Source organism: Lissotriton helveticus, chromosome 2_1 (assembly GCF_964261635.1).
Source record: "Lissotriton helveticus chromosome 2_1, aLisHel1.1, whole genome shotgun sequence".
Taxonomy (NCBI): Eukaryota; Metazoa; Chordata; class Amphibia; order Caudata; family Salamandridae; genus Lissotriton; species Lissotriton helveticus.
The window spans coordinates 1735957755-1735979150 of NC_136059.1; the positions used below are offsets into that span (position 1 = coordinate 1735957755).

Below are 21396 nucleotides of genomic sequence, written 5' to 3' on the forward strand. Positions count from 1 at the left end.
GCAGTCCAGGGGATCTTTACTGTCCTTTGGCAGGAGAGTGATGATGGCTTAGTTAGAGATGATGCCTAGGGAGTTGGTGGTTTCCACCTCCTTGGAGGCTCCATGCAGCATTTGTGTAACTAGGGGGTTGCAGATTTTTATAGAATTCACCTGGGAATCCATTCTCACCTGGCGATTTGCATGTAAGTGGTTAGATATAGCCACACTGATCTCCTCCTCTGCGACCTCACTCTCCAGGAGTGCCTGACCTTCGTCAGAGAGAGTGGGTAGGAAGAGTGAGCTTAGGAATGCGTCCACCTCCATGCAGTTAGGTGAGGTAGAGGCAGCTTATAGGATTTCGTAGTAGGAAGCAAAGTCCTCTCCAGGTACATTTGATGTGTCTCCCGCGCACCATGGATAGCCAGTATTGCCATTTGGGCCTCTCATAGTCTAAGTTAAAAGACCAGCAGCCATCCAGCCTTCTCTCCACCCTTATTGTGTCACCACCTGAGTTTCTGCAGTGCTTTTTTTTTTTTTTTGAAAAAATGTTTATTGCGGAAAACATAGAGGACATGAACAGGCAAAACCTCCCGTAAGCATTGAGAGGTAAAATTAGCAATATGCAACATTCAGGATTGTACACAGCCTCGTGGCCCACATCCCGGAGGCTGGGCGGCGTAATGTCAGTGAATGGCACAGATATAATCATAGTCGTTTGCATACTGTACACGTGCATCTCCAGTGTCCGCTGGTTTTCACGTATTTCCCCTCCTACGTCCTCCATGGAGCCCTACTCCCATCTCTCTGGATAGATACATTTTATAATAAAAACACAGTCCAACACAGAACATCAAACAAACCCCCCCATATGTGGCATCAGTAATAGAGTACGTGCAATAGCCAGGTCATCCATTCAAGGCCCAATAAGGTGCAGACATCACATTTAGTAGCGATCCTCTGGTAATCCAGACAAATCACATGATTATACGATAGGGAACATTAGTGCGTGCCCAACAGGGCATTACTCCGGGACCAGGTCCCTCCATCTCGCCTCCCACCTCCTCCCCCTCGGATCCAGACCCCTCAGGGGTGAACAATTCGGCACTAGTGACATCCGAGTCATCATCCGGCAACCGCTCTGCACACATCAACCTCCAAGCTAGCAAGTCTCCTGGAGCCTTTCATCGCGGCGCGTGCGCTGCATATGCATCTCCTCAGCCAGGGACCACTCCCTAACATCTTTAAGCCACAGGGAGACCTCGGGGGCCCTCCGCCCCATCCAAGTAATGGCCACCCGCCGCCTTGCTAACACCAGTAACAACTGTGGAAACTTGTAAGACAAATTCCTCCGTTTAGGCTTGGGCACCAGGGCCAAGAGACAATGAAGCGGATCCAGGGCAATCCGGAGGCTCGTGACACGGCCAATATGGTCAACCACCTCGCTCCAAAAGCTACCGACCTGCGGACACTCCCAAGCCAGATGGAAGAATCCAGCTCTCTCCGCCCCACACCTAGGACAGCTGTCCTGCTTATCCACCGAGATGCGATTCAAGGAGACCGGGGTCATGTATGTGCGATGCACAAAATTAAAGTGGATCAACTTGAACCGTGCATTACACGAGACTTTCCGGGTCAGGAGCCCAATACGTTTGCGCTGTCCCGGCTCCAGAGTCATCCCCAGGTCCGCCTCCCAGGCCGCCCAGGACGGTGCGATCGGCGGGGTCGAATCCCGTCGCATGGGCGAGTACAATAAAGAGATCAGCCGCTTCCCTCTGCCACAGGAAAGGAGGATGTTGAGGGTGTGAGTCAGTGGAGGATCTGCAGTGCTTTGTTAACAGCTGATTAAGGGCGAATTTTTCAGCCTCCAGTGGGTGGTGATATGTAACCGAGAGGGATGCATTATAGGCAATCGTGGACTGGGTAACACCCTCATCTAATTGCCTCCTCTTGAACTGAGCTATGTTGCGCTTAATGGTAGTGTCCCTTATAAGTAGCCCCCGCCCGGTTGCCTTTTTCGCCGCCTAGAGGATCTGATATGAATCACCAGAGTGAGTGTTATCAGGTGGTACACCAGGACGTGAGAGCAGTAGGCGTCTGCCATCAGGTGTCCTATAGTTGGCCATGTTTATCCGCCAACCTTTCCCTGAGGTTGCTTTGTGTCCCAGAGGGATGACAAGTTGAATCGAGCAATGATTTGAGATCTTTCCGGGGGGGGGGATTAAAGTTTCGCAATGATAAACCTGCCCTCTAGATCTGTCCATGTGTGAAGTACAGTGTGCCGAAAAGCTTTGCTAATGAAGATGGCTACGTCACACTTCTTAGTGGTGTTGGCAATGGGAGGGTCAGCAGCGCCCCCCGGGTTGTTCACCAGCTGTGGACCACACGTCTCACCCAGTCCCTCTTCAATTTGCTTCACATTATGAGAATGCATGCTCACTGGAACACATATAGGTATAGGCTTAGTCAGGTTGGGTGGTAATGTGCAAGTGTAAGCGTCAATAGAGAGGTAGGTGACAAAGAACATGTGGTGTTAAGTGGGTGCAAAGCCTGGTCTGCTGTGCTGTTCCAAAGTAAGGAAGGGCCTGTGGGTCAGAAGCAGTTCCAACCGGGAGAGATGGTAGAGGGAAAAGTTTGAAGCTTTATTGTAGTCTACCAGCCAAACTCCACCACTCGTCGCCCTGGGGGAGCCCCAGATGGGGGAAAGGCTCAACGAATGAGGGAGCATCGCTCCAGGAAGTGTACAGGGACAGCAGTCCCATGGGGAGCACTCAAGGGGGATGTGCTTCACTCCCCCATCTCGCATGTGAGCAATTCCAGGCTGGCTGCTCCCCACAGGGATATATTCAGGGGCGCCATCTCCCCCTCCACAGTTTCATTGGGAGCAGCAAAATCCATTGGTTCAGAGAGAGGAGAGACCAAAAGGAAAATAAGGGGGGAAGGAGGCGACCCCAATGTTGTGATATCAACCAGCAGGCCATAGGTGCGTCGGTCCACCTCGATGTCCCAGCGTTGCGGGACGCAGTTGGTCGAGGCCTCGTTTGCAGGGAATAGTTCCAAGGAGTTTGCTGGTGACAGCCACCAGTGCAATAGTCCAGGCTCAAGTGTCTGTCCGGAACGGGGTAAGGACAGTTCACGGGGGGGCCTGGGGTAGCAGCTGCAGCTCCTTTAGTGTGCAGATCCTTCAGTGGGGTGCGTGATTTGTTGTGGTCCATATTTAGTGCCTCGACCACTCTGTTGGTAGGCGATCCTGGCCTCTTTGGTCCGAAGGTCCATCCCCAGAGTTGGCTCTTGAAATTCCGTCTCGACAGTGTAAAGCCCTCCACGGCTAAGAAGTCTTCCAGAGCATCTGCTTTTGTGAATTCCAGTGTGCAGTTATTATATGTTATTAGCATCACCGCCAGGTTGAGTAAGCCATATTTGATGCAATAATGGAGGAGACTGGGGTGGAGGGCCAGGAACTTTTTGCGCTTCACTGATGTTTCATGTACGAACTCCACAGTTATGTGGAACCATTTCCCCTCCAGGTAGACTGGCCCCTCGTGTTTTCTGCCCACCTTTAGGATTGTCTGCACCTGTGCGTGTCGGAAAAGCCATGCTATGATTGCCTTGTTTTGGGAGGAGGCGAAAGAACTGCAAGAACTGAGTCTGTGGTCCTTTGGATTTCTATTGGTTTCTTGAAGACCATGCCCAGTAGTTGAGGCAACTGTGACTGCAGAAAGTTCACCATATTGCATTGCTCCACCTCATCCTACTCTCCAAGGATGTGTATGTTATTCCGCCTGGAGCGATTTTCCAAATCTGGGCCTTTCTGTTGGCGGCGCCAAATTTCTGCGCCCTAGTCAGGTTGGGCCATTACCTGCTGATCATTCCCTCACGGTGCTTATCCACCACGTTGAGGCATTTGTGCACCATCGTGAAGTCACCTTGCAGCAATTTGGTTTTTGCAGAGAGGCCATTCATCGGGCCATCAAAGGTGGAAAGTTTAGAGCAAAGTCCCACTATTTTCTTGAGGGTGGTGTCAAAAGCCATATCTTGTTGCCAGGCAGCCCCGGACTTTGGACCCACTAGCTGCTGACTGGATGTTTTTTTGCCCAACATGTGGCCGTTTCAGGGTCACTACCCAGCTGAGCAAGATGGTAATGGGTGAATTGCTGTAGAAGGGTCTTGGTTGCGAGAAGCGCTCCAAATGGCAGTCAGGGGGGCGTCCCTGTTCAGTGACCTCAGGTCCCAACAGTTCTTAAGGGGTGGGCCCCCCGATTCCCAGGAGAGGGATGTTGAGCGTAACTCCCATTCAAGGGAAAAAGGGAAACACCAAGAGTTCTAGATCTGCTTGGAGGTCGCCTGGAAACTCCTTGGGTCTAAAGGAGACTCGGGCAGGTGAGGAGTACCTGGTGGGGTTGGGTAGTCATGTGGTGGATGGGTCTCACAAAGCCCCAAGTGGTGGCATGCCAGGCAGGCCAAGTAGGATCATCTTGTATCGTCTGTGGGGTGTCAGCCCATCCAGCACCTGCAGTGCCTTCCCTAAGCTGTGGTCATATGGATCAAAGCATGGAGTGAGTGCCACTGGTGGTGCGTTGTGGGCCCCCCGGTATCCTGCTCATGCGGCACTCTCCATCCTGCTCACGCGGCCCTCTCCATGGAGCAGACTGGCTCACTAGTCTCTGTCTGCCCTGTGGTGAATCGAGCCAGCAGTCAGGCAGTGGGGTCTCAGGGAGCTCCTGCTCCGGTTAGAAAGCCCCCAAGAGAGTGTCAAAAGCCTCTGGGTGTGGCACTGCAAGGCCGGGCGGCCCGTGCTGACACAGAGATGGGCCTCCTCCTCTAGGCTCGTCTCGCAGCAAGGTGCCTGGACCTTGAGTGAGGTGCCTCATCCGAGTGGCCGGGCTGCCCAGATCCAGGAATTAGACGGAGGGCGCCTGCCCCACTGGAGCAGCTCTGTGGGAGGTGGGATTTGATGGACATACCCAGGGTTAGAGCTAGGAGGCACTGTAGAGGATTCTATATGAATGTACCCAAATACATGTATCCTACTTGCTGGGCGCAGAATGGCTTGACTTCATATCTGTTGTATGTTATAAATGTGTATTTATTTGTGGGATTGTCATTACTGCACATGTTTCTTCAGGGATGTGTTGATCATCAAAAACAAAACATATATTTTTTAAAGTAGGTGTTGTAAGAGAACACTTTGTCTGACTTAAAAATTCAAAATCAAATCTCTGGGCTATTCCCCTGCTTTTAGACATCATTCACCATAAAGAGTGGGCAGCTGTAGTCCTCAAAATATATTTTAAAAAAATGGTTCCAGTACCCTTTCCTTCTGATCCAATTCAATATGCTGACAGGGGCAAACTTGGACTATTATTGTGTGAAGCCACAGTGCGCATGGGAACACTGAGTACTGCATCCTGGCGAGGTCAGCTACAGAAAATCAAACCTTGGGAATCTATTTGGGAAATCCTTCATCCAATTATAGCAGAGCGAGGGGTGTGCAACGTGGACATGTTGAGCTCTGTCTGCTGTCTGGATGATTGCCGAAACTTTCCAACCATTGAAGTGAACAGAAGCTGCTCAAATTCGGAGGTCATCACAGAGACCACAATGCAACAGAAATGTGCCGCGCCCATTGCAGCTCCTGGCACCGCTCAGTACATCATCTCACCACTGTAGAGCAGGCGTTGGTCTCCCTCATCCAGACAGCAGGCTCTGTGACCGCCCCAGTGAATCCTCAAGGATTCACATGGTTATTCAATTCTCCTTGATGCAGGATGGATCTTTTCACAGTGACAGACGTTTGGTTCCCTCTAGAGCAGCATCTCCAAAGACTGCAGAAGAACACCAGGTTGTTCCCATCGAGGGCTCTTGTGGTAGAAGAGGATCTAGAATTCTTCCATGACCACGAATATCCAATGCAAGCACGGTGTCTGCAGATTGATACAGTTTTATTCAGGCATTCACCGCTACAGCAGTGGTATTTGAAATGTATGCAAACATGTATTAGATGGAAGACCTCCATTTAATTTCACATGTTAGAGTCGGCACACTTGTTCCTGGCATGTAAAGAATTACCAAAAAGACAGATTGACCAGGCGTCCCGGGTTTTCTCCAGCCATCCATGCACATTTCAGTAAATTTAGCATATTTCCCTGATTTCAGAGAGAGTTGAGTGAAAACAGAGGAGGCAAGCTTTTATGTGTTCCAAGGCAGGACTAGTTAGCAGTTCTTATCAGAAAAAATATAATTACCACACAACGGTACTGGGTTGGATTAAAAGTTGCATTTAGTTTATCCCCGTAGCGCCTCGTTGTCTGTTTCTATGTGATGAGCACTGTCATCTAAGTCCTGCTGTGCTCTTCGGTTGATGTCAAATTGCAGTCCTTCTTCTCTGTTTGCCAGATGTCCCGTTGTTTGCTTTTCCAAAATCTGATCGCCCTACAAAAAGGTGAATCGTTACAATATTAGGAACATTCTGTACTCACTAAGCTCATATACATTTACTCTCTTTTATCTTTGCCATCCACGGAAAGTTTCAATTTTTGCTTCGAATTTCACCTGCACGACATACACTTGATCAAATCACGTTCTATGCTATTTCCATGCCAGACCCGTTTCTGCCTAATAATAGAACTGGTATTTATATCGCGGATGAGTCACCCCCTTTTCTATCTCTTTCTTTGATTTTAGGACAGGACTTGATGTTCGTAGCACTGTTGTTTGCGTTATCCTCTACAGAGGGGGGTGGGGGTTGGGGTGGGGGGGGGGGCAGGCTTCGCTTCCGCCTGGCTGCCTTTCACAGCAGTCCTATTTCCGAGTCAGGCGCTTGTTTGTACTTGTGTCTTTTAAGAGCCTACTCATGCCCTGGCACCATTCCAGCTGTAGTAAGACTCAAGACACAAGCTTCTTTAGTAAACAACCGATTTGCTTGGTATTACCATGGGGGGAGGTGTAGCCGCTAGAGCTGCTGACTCCAGATTCCAATCCCAGCTCCAGCTCAACATCCTGTGATTCTGGGCGAATCACATAATCTACCCGTGCCTGGAAAAAAACAACCCCAAAAGGTTGAACGTATGGTTCTTATATAAAACGCCCTGTTACTCGTGTAAGACTCTCTAATGTGGGCCAAGTTTCTGCAATGTGAAACTGCAAAAGTATGTAAACAAGCAAGCAAAGTAAATGCCTGAGTTTCATGTTGGCAAGATAGTAAACAGGGAAGAATGTGTGACCAGTATCCCAGAAAACTGTGGCAAAGTAATTCAATATAAAGGACAGCGGCTTCATATTTCTTGACCAAGGGATCCAACCTTTACTCAGTTCTTGCAGGATAATTTATTCTGCTTTTGGGGGTGGCTGGATAGAGCCCAACTTCAATGGGACACAGAGCTGCCAGCAAAGTATTATTGGGCAACCCATTGGGGTAGTGATTGATGAAGTCTCTTGAAATATCCCTGATGTGATTTCACTTGGTTTCAGTGCCCCCTAGTGCTTTGACATCAAAAACCACCATTTCAGAAAAAATATTCAATGAAAAATAACTTCAAAGAAGCTGGCTTTAAATAATGTTCTAATTAAATTTCATTAATTAATGAACGTGATGGGAAGGTAATGAGTTTTCTAGTTGCCAAATGTGCAGTACTTGTTTACACCGGTGCCCAGTTTACAGATGAAGAATGATGCATTGCTTTATCTGGTACAGTTCCTGCTGAAAACACGAATAGCACGCAGGATTAATATTGGATGTAATATTTTGTGAAAAAATACACATGTATACGTGCGTGTGTGCGTAGGCATGTATTGCGTCTCTCTGGGGCCTAATAAAGCCTTCTTGGTACTATCAACACCAGTGGGTCTTAATCTCTGGTCCTCGAACCCCTCCGCGAGGATTACTCCGGGGGTCCACAGCGGTGTTAACAAATGAAAACATTAAAATTATTAAAGTAGATATAAATAAAGAAGCACCATTGAAAATATGAACATTGTTTTGATATTTGATTGAGAATTACATTTAAAAATTCAATATTTGAGCATTTGGTTCACCCTTGTTTTTGTACTTTTCTATTTTTGTGTATTGTTTTGAAGTTAAAATCATAGAAATTGCTCTAGCTAGGGGTCCCCAGCTTCCATAATGAGTCAGTGGGGGGACCCCATATTCCAGTAATGATTCAGTGGGGTTCCACAGAAGTGAAAAGGTTAAGACCTGCTGGTCTACACTTTCTGCACCTCTGAATGCTTGGTCTCAGTAGGAAGACGTGTTGGTAGTAGAGGCTTTCATCACCGTTAACTGCTGGAAAGAGGAGTCAGTATGTGTTTGTTATCCAGGAGCTTTATGTTCTAACCACAGTGGGCAAACCCCACACGTTAGAAAGCCAACTTTTTGTCCTAGTTCCCTCTCCCTCACTGGAATACTTCTACAGAACTTTGTAGGGTGAGATATTTGGCTCGCATCCTCCCTCCAAGTCTCTCATTTCAGATTTTTGTCCGGAAGGGAAAAGCTGTGGCTTATCTTAAAAAGTTTGACTCCAGGGAGTGCAGGTGAGAGACGCATATTTTTTCCTCGGCCGACTTGCATTGAGTTTTTGATTAATTTTCTTTGCCGTTGTGATTGCATTCCGAACTTGAGCCATGGTCATTTAGCCATTGTGGCTTACGTTTGGCACCTGAGAAGTGTTGAAAAGGATGCCTGCTGCTAGTGCTTCCCATGTTGAAATAAAATGAACTACAGGGTACCAAAGATGTCGTAAGGAGCCCTCCACGGGTGTTGCCAGGTATTGATTCCACCGAATGCCCTTTTCTTCCACTACCCCACACTTCCTGTCACTAAATCTCACACATGCAGGTACTTTTTCATCCCTGCATCCCCCCTTTGTCACTGTTTTCATACTTCGTCCTCTTTTTTCCCTTTCTGTCTTTCTCTGTGTTGCTCTGGATCAAATTTTGATGAAAAATAAGTTACAGTCCAAAAATGAGTGTTGGCGCCCACCACTTGCAACCACACATTCATTTGTGAAACAAGGCGTCCTGCTCCTCACAGTTGGTGACCTGGCCAGGTAAATGTTTCGGTTCATAGCAGGTGGAGCATTTAAGTTGCTAACAAAAGCTTCAAAGTTCACCCTTTAACCCCTCCCATGCTGGTGACGGAACTGCTCCGTCACCAGCCTCGGGCGCGCTGTGCTGGTGATGGAGCGGTTCCGTCACGGCCCGCTCGGAGCGCCTGCGCGGTGCGTTCTATTAAGCGGGCGGGGCCGTGACGGAACCGCTCCGTCACAAGTACAGCGCGCCCGAGGCTCGTGACGGAGTGATTCCGTCACGAGCATGGGAGCGCCGCGCGCCCCCCCTCCTCCCCCTAGCGCTGCGGCGGAATTGCTGCCGCAGCAAAGGGGTTAAAGGTTTGTGTCTCTTATGCTATTGACATGCTAGTGACATGTAACCGCAGCAAACTGTCTTCATGCCTGTTACCAGCTTGCTTTTAATCTTGCCCGGGGACATTAGCATAACGTGGGAGGGGGTAGGGTCATGATCCCTGGTAATATTGACAAAAATTGCAGAAGTGATTTTGGGGGGAGGATTGAGTGACTTCTTCTGAAAATCTTGTTACATAACTTAAACCCTATTGTTAGTAAGGTCAATGACTTAAAAGGGAAAATCATTTTCCAGGTTTTCCCCTAATGTTTTTTTAGGAAGTTGTGAGAAATCATACTTTTAAAAGCAGTTTCGTTTACTACAGAAGTTAAATACAGTTTTATAAATTTAATGAGTTGGGGTGGATTGGGGTTACATATTAGAAGAGAGGTTGCCTAGAATAACATTTATTGTCAGAAAGTCAGGAGTGAGTTTGATCACGTGAGGGTGTAATGGATACATGATGACAAGGAAGCTGATGAATTAACACACTAGATAGGAAATCCCATGGGACACTTGGGATTGCTTTCTTTCTCTTGGGACAGGTTTGGTTTTTATTTTGGTTAGTTAACTTGCTCTAAATGCCGAATTTGATGACTTTATTTGATACGTTGGATCAGTGTAACAAGTTTTTAAAGTGTCTCATAATGGACAATCTCAAAATGAAGGACATTGCGTGGAAGAATTTTTTAATGGACCACGCTCCGAGAGCAAAGGATTCAATGAGGACTTCCTATTAAAAGGTACTACATCACTTACACCTGTGTATTCAATCAGCCCATTTTTACCAGATTATTACATTGGTTCTTGGAAGACCTTTCTTTATACAATTCATTAATAACATTAAGACGCTTAGCTTAGGCCCACCCGGCATGCACAAATTCTTTTTTGACTGCCTTAATGTGACATCTATTACATGGGGCAGCAGACTGATTGAGCTGCAGGCCCAAATGAACCTTAACTACCACAAAGGTAGGGACTGTCCAATCTCTTGTACAGGTGTTTCTCCAGCAAAAAGATTTCTGGCTTCCACTGTTTTTCAATGTCAAACAGCAGCTATTGCTGACTGAGGTACACATTTATGGTAATGACGTGTAAGATGAGTTGCAGGATGTGCTGAGCAGTGGGCATGTGCATTACTTGTCCCAGCTGAATCGTTGAATCGTACATAGTGAATAAATAAACGTGTCAAACAAGTGTGTTTTAAGGGGTACAAACCCACTTTTCTAAAAAAAAATAAAAAATCCCAATTCTGTTAAAAAATTCTGTCTGGCCACCTAATCGTCCTGGAGTCTCCTAGACCAATGTGTGGGGCAGTGATATATAAGCATCACTAAAGTACTGCTGCTGTGTTACCTATCACACCAACCGAGAGGAGTCATTATTACCAGTCTGCTGATTGACTGCTCAAGATCTCTCCACTGTCAGGTGCTCACATGTCCGGTTACGTGGGTGGGGGGGGGGGGGGGGGGGGGGGGGGGGGGGGGGGGGGGGGGGGGGGGTTGACAAGCAGAGACACTTGATTATTTGTACATTTGAAATCTTGGGAAGCTGGCACTATTTTTCCCTAAGGTTTCTGTATAGCTGATGGCTTCATAAATTCACCCTCTATATCTGGTATTCTGACCGGACCTATTTTAAAGACCCAACTGTGCTTCATGACTGATATTATTTTGACAGTATTGAATCTTTGACAAAAACGATTAGGCCCTTGTTGCATGAAGGAGAACGCTCTCTAATGAAAACCATCTCAAGTCACCAGCCTCCTAAGTGATGACACATGCCTGGTGGGGTAGGGTACATCATTCCTGTAAAGGAATGCGCTCTCTCTCTCTCTCTCCCTCGCCCTTTCCCCCTCCCTCTCCCTCGCCCTCTCCCCCTCCCTCTTCCTCTCCCCCTCTCTCTACCTCTCTCTTTACCTCTCACTCCCCCTCTCTCTCTCTCTCTCCCTCTCTCCCTCTCCCTCTCTCCCTCTCCCTCTCTCTCTCCCCCTCCCCCTCTCCCCCCCTCTCCGGTAGTGTGAAGGAGGGCTCGTTAAGCAGTGGACACTGTCTTTGGATGGCTGTATGGTACAGCAACTTTTAAAGATAAGTTCCTCCTCATGTTCTGGTGGTTATTTCGTAGGTTTGGATTTGTTTGGATATTTCATGAGATATGAGTTTCAGTGTAGTGATAGAAGATCCCTTGTGGGTGTCTTCGAGTCAGGGTGTTTTGTTTCTCTTCCAGGGAGTCTAGAACATGCACTAGCAGGTCCCCTACAAGATCCCAGCACACACACTCACACACAGGGGGATACTGAAGCACAGAAGTATGACTGTGCAACCGGATCGAATGCAGGTTTCGCAGGATACGAGAAGCTCCGTGACGTGATTTTGTGACCAGAAGTAATGCGAAATTTCAAATGATCAAACGTATCAAACTTTTCCATTAGTCTTAGTTCGATGAGTTTGAATAAACTATCATCCTAAATGTCAAAAACGTTGTGTACTGTAGCTTTTTGTAAAACATGTATACATTAACTTTTGAAAGAAACCAAAAATGGATTAACAATGATCAGTGTGATATTCTGTTTGTGTTCAGGTAGCTGTTGGGATAGAGATGCTGCTGAAGTTAGATTTAACTGGCCTCTTAAATGTAAAAATAAGCAATTTTCTTTCAACCGAGACATTGTGAGCTGCATATAAAAGAATTACAATGTGTGAGAAAAGTAAAAGAATAGAGAATTGTATTGTTCCTCTTCCTCTTAAATGGTATCCTTCCACTTACTTCGTCAAAGCATGATTTCAGAGATACTTACATTAATGTAACTCTTTCTTTCCTCCATAGGTACACCACAGGATATAGCAGCAGCAAGAAACCAAGCGGCTCTTCAGAATATGAGAAATTCAAGAATGATGGCCCAGAACGCCGGCATGATGACCATGGTGCAATCTCAGAACCCCGGCAGCATGGCCACTAGCGCCGGCCAAGCAGAGATTGGAATGGCAGCCTATGGCAGCACCTCCCCCAGCCAGCCGGGGATGTACAATATGAGCAGTGGAATGGGCCAAATGTTGCAGCACCCAAACCAAAGTAGCATGAGCATGGCCCACAACCCAGGCCAAGGAACAAGGCAGACCGCCTCGGGGCAAGGGGTTGGCTTGGTCGTCGGAGGATTTAGCCAAAGCATGCTAGTGAACTCTGCCATGAACCAGCAGCACCAGCAAATGAAAGGACAAGTGGGGCATGCTATGCCCAGACCGCAGGCGCCGAGACTACAAAGCATGCTGGGAGCGGTCACGCAAGGAGCACAACAGACTTGGCAGCAGCGCGCCTTGCAAGGCATGCCCATAAGGACTAGTGCTGAAATGCAGTACAGCAGTGCAGTTTATTCCATGCAGTCAGGCCAACCCAGGATGGCCAAGCAACATTTTCCACAGGGACTCACCCATTCAGTGGTGGACAGTACGGTATCTGTAAGACCCTTGAATCCAGCAATTGGAAGACAAATGATCCAGTCGCTACCCGGACAAGGAAATAACCATGCGAGGCACCTTTTGTCCGCCATTAATCAGGGGGTACCAAACATGACTGCTTTTAACCAAGCTCCTACACAACAGATGTCTGCTGCAAGTTTTAATCAAAGCAACCAAGGTCAAGCATACGACCGGAACCCCAGTCAGGACATGTCGTACGGTTACAGTGACGGAGCTGGGGGTACCTTCCCAGTCCTAACAGATGGGCCCGATCTGGTTGATTCTATTATTAAGGGAGGGCCCACTGATGAGTGGATGCAAGAACTGGATGAATTATTTGGAAACCCATAGTGGATGGGGCTTGTACAGTGAAAAAAAAAATGGTGGTCGCGTTACAGCGGGATGCTGCCCCATCCCTGTTTTGTGTGTGTAACTGAGCTTAGCAGCAGCCGATTGTGAAAGATTCCTGTGGTGATGCAAAAACCGAGTTCACAAAGTGGTCTTCACTGCAGTGCAGCTCCCATCCTGGGTCATGGCCTGGAAAAGCAGTGTGCGTCAGTCTGCAGGCATCAGCCCGACACACTTGCAGTGACTGGAGCAAAGAACTCTTGCAAAACGAGTCTGCAGTCCATCTCCTGCCTGCTGTGGTCATAGGAAGCGCTTCGGCTTCGAGCTAGTGAAATACAGGCGTTCATGATGGAAGGAAAGCTGCACAGGTGGAAGGGAGAGGCGCGTGGGTTACCTTGCAGGGCCGAACTGTGCTGAGCTCGATCCATGGAAGACAATAGGTTTAGGTTACTTCTGCAGTTTGATCTCTGAGCCAGGGCATATCCCCTAGCGGACTTTGTGTGAAACACGTATCAGTGGTCAAGTGGTGCGGCGATGGGATGTGTCATCATGTTCCAGATACAACTGGAAAGAGCAGTTCAGCTAGCCTTGCCAAATTCATTCAGTTTATGGGACAACCTGGTCTCTTTTGGCCAATTTGCAGGTTCCAGCATTGCAATAGTAAGGTATGTTAAGACTGTATGAGGGTATACAAGGTGTACTGCAGCCCTCCAGACAGGGCCTTACCTTCCAAAACACTGGAAGGCTCAGAGCAACACCACACTGGCTACAGTGCCATATACACTCAGGCAAGAGAAAATGGCAAAGGTGTCCTGAGAACAGCAAATGAAAGCTCTCAAGACAAGGTGATGAAAGCAATGACTCAATGTCCTCTCAAAGAGTGTTCTCCATACTCTCTTTGCCCCACATACAGCTCCACGCTGTTGTCGATTTAGTCTTCTTCCAGTAGAACACTTGCACGTGTTCGCAGTTGAGTGACAGGACGAAGCATCAGTAAGGAGTCAAATCACTGTATTCACCCTTAGATGATAGCAAACCCTAAACTGGTCCTTCACCGTAAGAATGGGCTTCTTCTCAGATGGGGTTCAACCTTGCTATGGGCCCTTAGATGCATACATTGTTAGTGTTTGGTAAGAATTATGGACGAAACTAAGGAAAGTGAGTCAAAGGGCATCCATGTTGACTTGATCTAAATTATGGGCCAATCCCACCCACCCTGAATTTTTTGAGTCCGGATTACAGTATCCGTTTCACAGTAAGCGCCCAATGTGGCTCTTGTTGGATTCTCCAGACTCTGTGATGACGCTCTACCGAACCACCCAGTTGTTGGATCGGTTTTGATACAAGTTAGAATGCAACCCCAAGATACGAGGGGGAGCTGGGTGGGAGGAAATGCTGCTCCGCAAACTGAGAATGCGTGCCCGAGTTTAGGGGCATTGATGATCTATTTATTACGTAATTACTGAACTAGACAGTGGGTTTGTTTCAATGAATGTCATGGCTGCCGTAAGCCACCAGAATGACGCAACCACTTGTGCGTTTTTTTGGTAGGTTCCAGGCTGCATGCTTTACACTTGGACGTTTCGCGAGTTCTCTGTGGTAATGAGCACAAGCAAAACAAGTGCAAACAGTGATCTTACTTTTCTTTTTTTGTCAAACCGTTGCACTGACCTGGTCCTTCATGCAACAAGGACTGACTTAAGATTTCAAGGGACTCAGTTTTGTGTAATACATTTTACCTCTGTCACACACAGGGGCTGAGGTTGAAGGGAGGCTCTATTTTCTATTGGTTTCAAATACCTTGGTCCAAATGCCCAAACAAAAAGTGCATGCGAGTAGGAGAAAGTGGAGGGTTTATTATTACCTTCTGGTCCTAAAAAACTCCAGCTAGAAGAAGAAGTATGAGATGAGGTTTGCTGGTTGCAAGGTAATGAGCACTGATAAATTAGCCTTCACAACATGAGGCATTTTCACTTCCGTGCAACAGATTGAAAGGTTGAGATGCAAATTAACTGGGTTTTAAAGACCGTAAAGGAGAAACATGACTGATGCGCATTGCAAGGGTAATAGGCTCATAGCCCATTGACGACAAGCAGCGTCCCATTGTCTATGTAAAGCTTCTTCCAAATACTCCATAATGGGACCAAGTTATAAAGAAGTAGATTTTAAAAGATTTTTTTTTTTACTATGGTGCTGATGTACATGTAATGTTTAAAAAAAAATGGTCATTTGTAAATATCTTTTTACAATGCGGCACTGGGTCAACTATCTGTAAAAATATAAATATATATAAATATATATATATACTGTTTGTTTAAAATAGAGTATTTTTATTTCCTTTAACTCATCATCACTGCAGATATTGCACTTCAGACAATGTCAATTACTAATTTTTACTGTATATGTTACAGCAACTTGCTCATTTTATTCAGAATTTTCTAGTTTTCTTTTACTTTGTACATTGAGCATTGCTTTTGTTTCTTTTATGAAATGTACAGAACTTTGAAATGTAGAAATTAAGTGATGTTAACATACCACTTTTAAAGAAAAGACAACTAAATAAAAAAATGTTATCAGAAAATATATTCGGATTTTTTTCTAATAACTTGTGTGTGACTCTCTGTAATGTGGTGCTTATTGTGAGGATAAAAAAACAAATGTTAATGTACTTGAACTAAGTTAGAAACGATTGAACTGCCCCTTAGAGTAAAAGTACTAATCTTGTGTTTAAGTTGCTCGTTCACGATATGCGGCAATAGCGCCACCACGTGGCTATCTTGCAGTCGTGCAAGCAGGTCCTACGGCCTATGCGGAGGCGAACAAGCCAAAACAGTGGGAAGAGCGTTCGGCTTGGGTCTTAGATCCAATATACGAGCCGCCGAGCCCTTAAAGAATTGTTATGGCTAACATGCATCAAAATGTTTTCGCACACACAGAAATCATACGAGTTATGCTGCGTGGGGGGGGGGGTCGTAAGTGCTATATAAATGCAATCTAAAAATATGCCACGTAAAAATATACCAAAAATCCTAAAAATAAAACAAGTTTCTTTTTGGCGAGATATATATTTTGTGTGTAATCCAATTAAAGAGGACTACGCACATTTTATATATATATATATATATATATATGTGTATATATAAAACCATATTTTGCATGCAGCAGTTTTTAATCTCATGCTTGTAATGCTAAAATCAAAAGGCAAGTCTCAGAACGCCTAGGACTAGCTGAAGGTGTTAAACAAGACATCATGAGCCTGCTTGGCAGGAACGTTGGACATTGACATTTACAACCAGCAAGGACCAAGGTAATTGCAAAATCTAGAAGGGTTATGCATGTAGCTGCAGCACACTCCTTTTGATCAACCCCTTTCAATGTTGTCATTTATTAACCATTAAAGAAATTGCGAGGCACACATTTCAAACAGGTGCATGGCTCCCAGAGAGTTGCTGAAAGTTGCCTTTCTGTTTTGACCTGAATGTCTACCCTTTGAAACACTATTTGTTTGAGTTGTTGGTAGTAGCCTTTCTTAGTGGCGGATAGCCATATTAACGTATGGTGAGGCCGATGGCGCCAAAATCAGCATAGATGTGGCTCCCCCGGTGTGGCCCTTTTTCCTTGACGTCCATGAGCAGAAATGGAAGGACTCCCTTCCTGCCCAGTGGAACACCAATCCTGAAGCTGCTCTCATCAGCAGGATTGGTTGGAGCAGGCTAACCCAGTGCTCATTTTGAGGCCAGGGTCCTGTGCGAGCAATCCCCCCGCTGTTTCACAGCCATGGGATTGCTGAGTCTACAGTGTGCATGTCGAGCTGGCCGTAGCAAGCCAGCCGGCCAACCCGACATGCGCACTCCAGGGGCAGCTGTAAGCCTGCAATCGCAGGATTCCGCCTTGCCATCACTCGTGCCGGCGTAAATTAAATGCAGTGGCAATAAAATGGCATTGCCATTTTATTTATGTGTGTGTGCCTGCTGCGCTCGCAGCAGGCGGGGTGATGCTCCTCCGCTATTGAGGAGGAACTGCCTCTGGCTTTCTTGTCAGGACTGGATCTGACATTATAAGATGTTCGACTTTACTAATAGTTTTTCACCAAACAAAGGCTCATGTGAGCTGCCGTAATGCCCCATCTTTTGTGCTTTAACGCAGCCATTGCGAAAGCAAAAGTGTGTCAAATGGCCTCCTGTGATGTGACATTGAAAGTTTCAAGAATGCAGTAGGTGTCTGGAGCAAGGCAATCATGAATGCAGTTTGTGCTTGGGTCCCACGGGCACTCCTCTGATAGACCCTTGCCAGTGCGCTAAGCTTCATGCAGCCGCTTCTCCACCACTGCCTTCGTTTATTGATTCAACTATTTACCTTCCACCAGACTCACACCTCTGCCCCCATACATCAACACCCACTCCCAGGGGTGAAATGCGGGTGGTGATAGGTACCCTGATGTGGGGAAATGTTAATTTGGTGTTTGCAAACATGATCCACATAGATAGACTTTTCAGTAAGGATCACAAACACTAGAAGGAGGATGAATTGAAGACTGATCACATCCACCTCCAGCGGACTGGTCATTAAAGTTACTCTTGCACAACTATGACCATCTTGTGTCAGCGGTTAATGTAAGATGGAGGATGGCTGCTCACTACAAAGAAGCAACGGAGCCCCTTTCTTGTACTTCACCTTCCTGTAGCTGCTTCTTTGTGTTTCAGAACTTTCTTGAGGAAATAGATCAGGTTTTTTTTAACTAGTACATATTTGTATTTATTATATTTGTGGAACACTTCTTCACCACAGCATCTTGGCACTTGGATCAGAGAAGGTTATAGAAAGGAGAGTAGAGAGAAGGAGAATTAGGAAAAAATAGCCCTAAATAGCATAGGAGAATACATAAAAAAAAAACTTGGATAAGCGGGGAGGGCTGAAGACAAAGATGTTCTAGACCTAAAGTATAGTTTGCACAAATCCCTGGAATATGTATCTAGGATGCTGTCTCATCTGCACCAGTCCTGACATTGCATTTTTGGAAGCAAGTTTGCTCTACCAGGCATACTCTTTGAGAAGGGGAGCTCTGTCCCAATATGACTTGTTCAATGTTTTTTTGGGATAAGGCACAGGCATGGATTTACAATGGGCTGCTGCTAACTTTCAAGGGCTGTGACTATACACTAGAGCCCTCCTTCAGCACGGCGAAGCCTGATTTAACTATGATGTGGTGCTTCCTAAATGTGTATCTGCATGCTGCACATTTTTTCTAGGCTAAGATTAAATCCGATTCCCTGCTGACTCCCTGCCCTGCTTCTGACATCACTAGTATTGAAGCTCCACCCAACTCAAGGAGTCTACATAGTGCCAAGAAGCCCTCTCTATCTTTCACTAGAAACTTGGATGTGTGCTGCCCATGAACAATCTATCAAATTCAGGTGAGCTGAGTGGTCACTGCTTGCTGGGCACACTCGCTCCATGATTAATTTTCCCAGTGCCCGCTGTCCTGCGTCTGGCATGGCAATGGCACAAGCCTATCACTTTTGTCGATGGCCTGAGTGCCAGAACCAACAATGTTGGGAAAAAAATACAATGTGTGAGAAATCTAGCTTCATCCTCTGGTTCACGTTTTTGTCAATGGTTTAAAACTTAGCTATCTCACAACCTACAGATGCTAGAGACCATAGCTATGGAGAGGGACGGGTGGTAGTGACAGACAGTGGTTTGACCATTGCAAGAAGTTAGCATCTGACACGCCTTAGTCACAAAGAGGGCATATAATAAAAGTGTGGCTATTATTTGTAAGTTTATTTTGGCCTTGTGACCCTCTCAATGCTTGTGGTTCCGGATACAAACTAAAGACACCACTTACAAGAATCCCTCAACAGAATCCGGAGACTAGGAACTTGGGTGAAAGTCCTCCGCATATTTTAGCCCTGCTGTCAGTTTTAACTTAGTTAAGCGTCCCATGACACCTCCACCTATCAGAGTTTTACCTAGTCCGAAAGACCGAAACGACACAGAAACGGGGGGTAGTACAGATATTTCCCTGACCCATGGGCCTACAATATACTGGCCATGAGTGTGGTAAGAAAGGCTGTGGGAGGAGATTGTGAAGAGATGTGGATGCTGTCAAGGTTTCCCCAGGTTCCTTCCAGAACGGGACTATGCAGCAAGTTAGGGTACAGAAACCCACAGGCTATAGGAAACAAGCATTGGTAATGCGAGTATGTCTGGCTTCAAAGTAACATATGTTATTGTGATGGATTGTGAGTAGATAGCATGGAAAGGATATGTATTTGTGTGGAAGCAATTAACTGTCGAATATTATTGGGGAAGGTTAAAAGGGCAGGTGGCAGTTGCGCTCTCAAGCCAGACGTATAAATCGATGTAGGTTAAAGAGTCCCCTCCTCCCATCTGTACTGCTGTTAGAGAAAAATATTATAAATTGTCTACTCAGCTAAGACACTTTAATAGCATTACAATGTAATGTGTCTGCACCAGAATGGGGGAAAAGCTTTGATTCAAGAAGACTTCCCATGAACGAGTTACTCTGGGAAGATTGGATACAACGAAGTACAAAACCCAGGTTCCCTTGGATGCAGGTACCAACCAAGTGCAAAAAACAGGAAGGCTGTAACTCAAGTACTAACAGGTTGTGAGAAAAGTATTCCCTTAAAGCAGGCAAGAGTAGGTGCCAAGAAAAGCAATGACCTTAGGCCCTGTTAAAGGTACAGGGGTGATGAAGATACATTATCCAGTATTAGGAGTGTCTTTCATAGATTCACATGCCTGAATCATTCCCCGTCGTCGAGACAGGAGCCTCCGGTATATAGAAAAGTAATGTCCTATAGACATACATAAAGAAGAATAGGCCTAAGGGCCTCACCTTAGTAGCCTATCCTTGTCCTTATGCAAAAAGGACCAAACTCTTAGAGCCAGCCAATCAGCTATCACCTCCCTCTAGAACCTTCCTGGCAGGAGCCTCAGTCTCTCAGATTTTCTACCGCACGTTGTGCTAGGGAGTCTCCAGCCTGAGTTCTCCTCAGGATCTCTTCAAAACCTACTTATTCACTTGTTAAGTGAATTCTTTCTCAATATATTGAACAGGGATACTTCAGACTCTTCTCCTTGCAGTAAGTGATTTCTTTCTTCAACATTCTAAAGAAATGTCGGAATCCCAGAAGAAAGTCACTCAAATACGTGGGGGCGGGTTTGCACCCCACTCCGGACGCACAGCGTTAGGAGCATAACAAAGATGCCAGAGGTTAATCCAATTTGTCAGTGTTATTTATTTTCATTTCGTCTTTCCATGTGTAACATTTATCATGGTTACTCAGTCACAAGTGGGAAGCACTATGTTAACATAAAATCCTTAACGCTTTAGACATGCCTTGACGAGCCTTGTTCTATAGCATGGAATGCTACATAGATTCTCCTTCATTAAGTCTTTTTCACCCAATGCATTTTGTGCCGTTCATGGCACTTCGTCAGGGCCCTTTTCAGGGCCTGCTCTTCATGTGGGAAGAAAAGGCTACACGTGGAGGACAAGCATGACCTGTGCTTATACTGCCTTTATCCTGACCACGTCCCTAAAGACTGTAAAATATGTCGGTCTTTCCCTAACAAGACCTTGAGGGATAGAGAAGGTCGTCTACTAATTTGGTTGGACAGGCTTAAACAAAAGGACAATGTGGAGTCATCAGAGGGAAGCTTTTCTATGACCTCAGAAGTCTCCCACAAGAGGCCAAGGGGGGAGTCCCCTGGCCCCTCGGACACTCCTCCTATGAAGATAAAAAAGAAATCTTCAGAGGCAAGATCGACGACATCTTCAGTGTCTGACAAGGGCTCTCAGGCCTTCAAGAAGCCTGCGCAATCTGCTACTAAACTTGCGACCTCTTCAACACAAAAAAGGGTCGTGACACCTCTTGCCGTCTCCACAACGACGACGACTGTGTCGACGACGACGGCGTTGTCCGTTTTCACCTCGACGACGACCACTCCATCATCGTCGTCAGCTGGTAGGCCAATTCCATCTATACTACTGCTGAAGCCGTCGTCGACGAAGGCCTCTTCGACGACGAAGTCGGGCCCGACGATGAAGGTGGGCCCGTCGACGACGACACCGTCGACGAAGCACCCGTCGACGATGAAGATAGGCCCGTCGACGACGACAGCGTCGACGAGGAGTCCGCCGTCGACGGGAGAATCGACTTCGACGAGGAAGACGTCGACGAGGAATGAA

At 46.5% G+C, this 21396-nt stretch overlaps 1 protein-coding gene across 3 annotated transcripts in view; it reads left to right on the forward strand.

Annotated features, from left to right (window-relative positions):
• Positions 1 to 15748, forward strand: part of MAML3 (mastermind like transcriptional coactivator 3) — a 572069-nt gene extending 556321 nt beyond the window's left edge. For all 3 annotated transcript variants that reach the window (XM_078676684.1, XM_078676686.1, XM_078676687.1), the window contains exon 5: positions 12199 to 15748. In XM_078676684.1, the coding sequence (XP_078532810.1) occupies positions 12199 to 13178 (980 nt within the window). In that variant the 3' untranslated portion in view covers positions 13179 to 15748. The remainder of the gene's footprint in view (positions 1 to 12198) is intronic.
• Positions 15749 to 21396: the final 5648 nt, after the last annotated feature.